Source organism: Laccaria bicolor, genomic scaffold (assembly GCF_000143565.1).
Source record: "Laccaria bicolor S238N-H82 LACBIscaffold_4 genomic scaffold, whole genome shotgun sequence".
In the NCBI taxonomy this organism is placed as follows: domain Eukaryota; kingdom Fungi; phylum Basidiomycota; class Agaricomycetes; order Agaricales; family Hydnangiaceae; genus Laccaria; species Laccaria bicolor.
The window spans coordinates 63,118-70,175 of NW_001889875.1; the positions used below are offsets into that span (position 1 = coordinate 63,118).

A 7,058-nucleotide genomic window follows, 5' to 3' on the forward strand; every position below is an offset into this window, starting at 1 on the left:
TTTAAATGATAGCTCCCAAGTCCCATACACAGTTCTGTTATATTTAGAAGCCCCTTTAAAAGCTGGGTGAGATAATAATCTTTCTCTGTTTTGAGAATATTCATCAAGATAGTCTCTTATGTCTGTGTTCCCAGAAGCAATGAAAGCACCAGCCTGATCAATAGCCAGAGGAATGCAAAAGAGCTCATTCACAATCTTGGAAGCCATAGGCTGCAAACCTTCCTGAGACTCATCCAACCAAGCAGCCTTCAAGAGTAGAGAGATGGCATCATTTTCTTCCATCTCTTTCACCTCAAGAGAACTCTCATGTAAAGTCAAATGTTTTAAACCAGAGTTGCGACTAGTTATCAGAATATTCCCCCCTAGCCCAGATGGAAAATATTGCTCAAGTTCCCCAGGTGTCAGATTATCAGCATTATCAAAGACCATTGCATAGTTTCCTCTCAGAGAGCTAATCCACTGTAAAGCAGATTCAGGTGAACCACCCAGAGCAGAAGACTGAGCCTCAGGAAGGTTGCAGATTCCCTTCAGCCCCTGAGTGATCGTACCAACTGAAGATGCATCAATCCAGAAAACATGGGAAAAGCTGGGGACCAATCAGAAACCGGGACTAAGTAATATAGTGGGGTACTTACTAGTCAGCCATATCCTCCATGAACCTCAAACAAATCTGAGTCTTCCCAATACCCCCCATACCATACAACAAAAAGAATTTTCGGCGGCGGAGTTGATCGTTGCTTTGGGCCGTAAAATGTTTCTTGAGTTTTGCGAGAACATCGGTACGACCTGTGAACCGAATACTTGAGTTTGGTTTCACGGGAATCGCTGCGTCGGATGTCGCTTTGTTGCCAGCGCTAGTGTAGTGATTGATCTGCGCAAAATACCAACTGATTAGTTTGCGATAAGAGGACATCAGAGCGGTTCACTTACAGTCTCGGCAGCCATGAATGTGCCGCCCGTTATAACGGGATTCTGAGCACCTTGGAGGATATGGTTTTCACTCATGTTGGACGTGTGGCAGATGTGGGCGAATGAAAGAAGCGACAACTTGCAACAAACGCCACACGTTAACCATCAGGCATCGTTCGCGTTTTGCCGGTAAGCGCTCACCACGGTCCACAGCTCTTTGTCACCTGCCCCACTGGGCGCTCGGAACTCGGTTCAGAGAAGCGTAAACGTTTCTACGCTTTGGAGCTTGAAGCGCTTGAAGTTTTGGTTCGCGCTATCACTCGTCAATACTGCCTCTTCATTCTTCCCTTCCCTGGCTGTATTGCATCACTCTGTCTACCCCCATCGTTCCTCTCCCCCGCGCTCAATGTAAATGTGGTAACAACTGCTCAGAACGGCCAATCAATTCATTTGTCTCCACCTGCCTCAATCCTTCACCTCGATCAGCTGCGGGGTACTCCACGCGCAGCGTCTCCGACCGTTTCCTTCCCAACGCGATCCGCCCTACTGATTCCGACAATTTTTGGCGGAGCTCATGACCCGACCAGGTGAGCTTCAAGTTGACAGCTTGAAGAACGAGCCTGAAGCGCTTCACACAGTGGAAGAAAAAGATTGAGGACGAGTTGAAGGAGACAAGGACGAAGTCGTGGTGTTGAGTTGGCGTGGCAGATCGGTGAGTCCAACCAGCAAGAAATTGGACCTGACTTACCCTCTGTCCTTAGATTGAGAGGCTATCATAGCGTTGTTTACAGAGTTACCAAGGATCGGACACCCTATAGGCTATGCGTTCACCCTGCCCATGATTCGGTTGGCGTTCGCAGAATGCTCCGTTCTTTGACCTACCCTTGTCTTATCGATACGAAGACGGGCTCTCAATGTAGTCACGGTATATCCTTTCATCACTGCACCCCCCTCTCTCCGCTTTTCCCCCTCGCGCTCCTCCTTCCGATCTGCGGTCCCCTGTCACACATGCCATTCTCTTATTCGATTAGGGAGCCAGAGTCTGCCACGGCAGGTTGTCACCAAGGATCTGACCCGAGCCTTGCCATGTTTTGGCGTCGGCAGCACGGGCAGTTCCTTGACCTGTCCCTGTCTTATGGATACGATGCCGAGGCGCGCTATGTCTGTTCCTTTAGGCATTGTACGCGACTCTCTCCTAGAAATCCGGTGCTCCATCCTTCCCCACTTATCTGGCACCCCCGAGGCAGTTCGTCGTTCACGCAGTTTATCAAAGATCGGATCTGAGCGGCTCAGCGTTGATGCACTGTTTTCAACACAACTGGAGGGTATTGGGGCTGATTGCATGACAAGGGGCCGTAGACCACATCTCGCTTCCATCCTATCAATCAACTCGACAAGACAGCCTCTGAGAGACTGCCGTCGAAGAGATTACCGAAGGTCGGGTTTGTCTTTGTCTTATCAACAAAGGCGCGTTATGTTTTTCCACTCGACTACCAGGGGTGTGCTTCGTATATGCGTCCATCCCGCCTGTGTATCAGTTGGTGTCCAAGTCATGGCCAGTTTTTACCCTCGGGACAGATTTCCATAGGCGAACATACATATGTGGCTCTACTCGGGGTTACGAGCAGGTTGTCGGCCAAGGAGTCGCGGGTAAAGACTCATGCCTTCGTCCCTTTCCGCACGAGCTATTCAGAGGCGGACTGTGATCGCCAATACACACCTCACGGCGGGCTTCTGGCATTTCGCCCTACTCTCAATTTATCGGCAAAGTCATATGGTCTTCCCGCTGCGTGTTATTCGGTGTACTAGAAAGCTTTGAATCACGATGTGCTCTCAAGCCAGAGATTGGCTTTGTCGTGCGTTCTTCACCAAGGCACTCCTTCGTTCACTTCGACATACGGGGCTTTCACCCAGAGGTTATGGGGGCAGGATGTCGGTCAAGTCTAGATCCATGGCCTGCTCGCTTTCTACATGCTCATCGAGTTGGGGCTTTCAGAGGGAGGTTGTCATCAACGTATTCACCAAGGACCGGGTCCTCACGTCCATCAACGCCATGGCAGGCTTCTACTTCACCATACGCTCAAACCTTCGGTTTTCTCATACGGCTCTTCTGTTGTCATATCTCTCTTTGGTATTTTGCTCGTTGATCTCATTCTTAACCCCCTCACTAATATTTACTCGACAGACGTGCAAAACTCCTGTACTTTATTAGTCTAGATGTCTCGAATTACGATCGCACGAGGAGGAGTTTTTGCAGCGTATGTGTTAACTTTATCTTTCCCCAATCTCAATTGCTCTTTTGATAAGTACGTTTGGTTTTACGGCCGGGAATCGCTGCATCGGATGCCGTTCTGTTGAGAGCGCTAATGTAGTCCTTATTTAATTGATCTGTGCAAAATACCGATTGATTAGCTTGTGACAAGAAGCATCAGAGAGGTTGACTTACCCCATCGGCGACATTTATGTTGCTGTGAGCTATAACAACGTTCTGAGCGCCCTGGAGGGCTTTTGGTTGGCTCACGTTGGAGATGTGTGCGTGGGAACTTGGGCGCAACGAACGCGCTCCACACTTTGACCAGCTCAACATTCTGTCACTTGTTCTATGGGCGCTCGGAACCGGTTAAGAGAGGCGTAAATGTTTCTGCGCAAGACTCAGATAACGCTATCCAGAGGTCAGTTTTCTTCGTTTTAGGCGTGCAAGACCACCCTCAACATACTTCCTCCAGAACAGTTTCCTTCACAACGGACACATATCCTCAATGAACCCATTAGCTACACTCGTGGACACGGAAATACGATGCCAGACGCCAAATTTCGAAGCCAAAGAGGTGATATGCTTCCCCTCACCTTCATAACTTGGATCCGTCTTGCTGACTTCTCATTTCGTAGGATTCAATGCGTTGTCGCTAATGTTCGTATGTATCTTTGGTTTGATTTTTTTCTGTGTGTGATCCCTCCTGACAATATGTATACGCACACTTAGGCGCAGCGGGAGGACCAAGTCAGTCTCGCCTAACGTCGCGGCTCTTCTCCGTCCCCGAATTTCAGCGCCGTCGATGGACTAGGCGAGTACACATCAGGAACTAGGGATCAATGCGGTGGCGGGAGCTCGAACTACAAACGTGGTGGAGATTCACGCAACGAGCGTGGGGGAGGCTTGCATCACCAGCAAGACGACTCAGACCAAACTACACACCGCACCTTCACGTCGGTGGCGTCACCGTCGATCCCTCAACCAACTCATGGAGACAGGGCCCCTCAAGCTCAAGTGCTACTCCTTCATTATCTGGGCCGACCTAGCTCAATCGTTGTAATTGGTGGATGCGATAAGGTCGTGAGCTTGAGGGCTTGGGATGGGCGAGTTTTTCGGATTGTGGAGTTGGTTGCCTCCACCAAGCGGGTGGAGTGGAGTGGAGTCTCTTCAACCCCCTCTTCTTGCCATCCCTTTCTTCCCTCCCCGCCTCCTCCCCTCATCCCCCCTCGTGTCTACTTTCGAATTCTCTTCTTCACGTCGCTAACGCCTCTTCTCCACAACTTCCCCCAGCTGATGCATATACACTCCCAACGTTACACGTCCACCATCTGCTGCTCCGATCGGGTCTCGGGACGCGTCTCTACGGGCATGTGGCATACAAATGGAAAGGTGTTTGCACGTCCTCGATCCGAGCCGTGCAGCTGCTCAGTCTTCAAGCCCGTTCTTCCAAGAACAAGGTCGAGGATGGAATGGTGGTAGCAGTGACTCCCTCCCTCCTTACATGTCACCCTCATGGCATCTATCAAAATCACGAAACGCGGTTCCATAGGGCAATGTTTTGTGCGAGCTCAGCCAACCAGTGTTCGGCTGATGAGTTGGTTCCTCAGCTGGATGAAAGGGTTGGGGTTGGAACTGGAGAGCTTCAGGCTACTTTGAAGGCATTTGCCTTCAGAAAGAGGGAGGTTGTACCGAGAGACGAGGGTTAGGGTTCCGTTTAAGTTGGTTCGCGAACGTTTGGCCCAGAAGCGGAGACATTCTGCACAACGTCGCCATCGTCATCATACTCATCGACAATCAAATCTAAATGACACTCTCTAGACTACCCGCCACACCCGGTCCACGACCACTCCTCCTTCTGGATGGAATAATCATCTCATCATCATCCGCGTCCGCGTCCTCACCCTCACCAAGCACATCCGCAAGCGTAAGAAATGCCTCCAGGAGACAAAGTTCTATGTCATATTGCTCCCATGACCGCACCCCGGACTACTACATGGACTTCAAGCTCAGTAAATTTAAACAACGTGGCACGCTCGCCTTCAAGTGCATGCGGTACGCAGTCTGGACATGTTGGAGCTGGATTTCTCAGGAGAAGTTCGGTGGGGAGGAGCCCGGCTTTGAAGGGGAGACATGGGGTGATTCAAAGGATGAGTTTGCCCTTGGAGAAGGAGAAGGAGAGGGAGAGGCCGCCGTTGACGTTGGCTGAAAAGCGAGTTGGTGTTTCCCTCTTTTCGTTTTCGTTCTTTGTTCTCGCTTTTTCCTTCTTGGTCGTATTTTTGGATGTGGATCAAGGACAGGCATCAACCATTAATCGGCAGCGTTGAGCACTCGTTCACCTGATGGGCCCCTGTCCGGGCTTTTCAAGACTATCTTACACGAACCTATACCCGTTGGTCAAGCCTTCGCGATGTTGAGGGGTGATCGGGCCATCTTTGCCCCTCCTCGTATAACCCGACAAGCCAATCATGAACTATCAAACTACGGACACCAGCCCCAACTCTCTTCCCTCTCCATAACGTCGCTCTGATACGAGTTTCGTGGGTTCAAAATCACGCTCTGCCTGTCGAGATCCCCTACTTTCTTCGCTGGAGATCCTAAGAGCAACTTGTACACCGAACAAACCCTCTCCTTTCTCTTTACCCCTATACTCTTTAGCTTGTTGTTCAGAGAGTCATCAAGGGGCCCATTCCCTATACGCTCACCCTTCCCATGCTTCGGTTAGCGTTCGCAGAACGCCCCGTTCTTTAACCTGCCCTTGTCCTACCGATAACAAGACGGGCAGTAGTCGCTCTCCTCTCAATGCAGTCTACGCTATAGCTTCATCAATGCACCCCACCCTCTCTCCGCCTCTCCTCCTCGCGCTCCCCCTTCCCATCTCCGGTTCCCACCGAGGATTGGACCAGAGCCTTGCCATGTTTTGGTTGGCGTTGGCGTTGGGGCAGCCCCTTGACCTGTCCTTATCTTATTGATGCCCTAGAAACCCGGTGCTACACCCTTCTCGCACCCTTGACCATGTGGCGGCCGCGGCAGGTCGAGTTTATCACGGATTGGATCCGAGCGCGCACTGTTTAGGACACTACTGGAGGGTATTGCGGCTGGTTGTGTGACAAGGAGCGATAGAGCATGGCTCGCTTCCAGCTCATCAACTCACCAAGGCAGCCTGCCGTCGAAGAGATTACTGAACATTGGATTTGTCTTCTCAACAGAGGCGGGCTATGACTTTCCAACTCTAGCTCGATCGTCGTAACTGGTGGGTGCGATTAGCTTTTGAGGGTTTGGGATGGGTGAGTTTTTTCGTGTTTTTCCTTGATTGGCGAGTTGGTTGCCTCCACAAAGCGGGTGGTGGAGTCTTTCCAACCTCCCTCTTCTCTCCACCCCTCTGCTTACCATGCCCTTCTCCCCTCCCCGCCTCCTCTCTTCCCTCCCCCCGTCTACTTTCACCCTGCTTCTATCCAATCCTCTTCTTCATGTCGCTAACGCCTGTTCCCCTCAACTCCCCCCAGCTGATACATATACACACACGTCCACCATCCGCTGCTCCCTTGTCCAGCACAAACGTCCTGTCGGCTCTCGGGATGCGACTCTACGGGGATGCGACATACAAAAGGGAAGGTGTTTGCACAGTCCTCGATTCGAGCCTAGCCGGTGCTCAGTCTTCAAGAGCGTTCTATCAAGAGCAAGGTCGAGGATGAAATTGTGGTGGCATTGACTTCCTCTTTCCTTACGTGTTAGCGCCGTGCCAATTATCAAAACCACGAAATGCTATTCCAAAGGGCAATGTTTTGTACGAACTCGGCCAACCAGTGTTCGACTGATGAGCTGGCCCCTCAGCTGGATGAAAGGGTGGGATTGGAACTGGAGAGCTTCGGGCTGCGCTGAAGGGAATTGCTTTCCG

General features: G+C 51.1%; 1 protein-coding gene across 1 annotated transcript; it reads left to right on the top strand.

Moving 5' to 3' along the window:
- Positions 1-2,734: 2,734 nt before the first annotated feature.
- LACBIDRAFT_323109 (uncharacterized protein) lies at positions 2,735-4,869 on the top strand (the record flags this gene model as incomplete). The annotated part of the gene is made up of 7 exons (XM_001876319.1): positions 2,735-3,040; positions 3,122-3,167; positions 3,342-3,441; positions 3,489-3,581; positions 3,799-3,852; positions 3,958-4,219; positions 4,249-4,869. 7 exons carry the CDS (start codon positions 2,735-2,737, stop codon positions 4,867-4,869), a joined length of 1,482 nt encoding a protein of 493 aa, XP_001876354.1.
- Between the last annotated feature and the right edge of the window lie 2,189 nt (positions 4,870-7,058).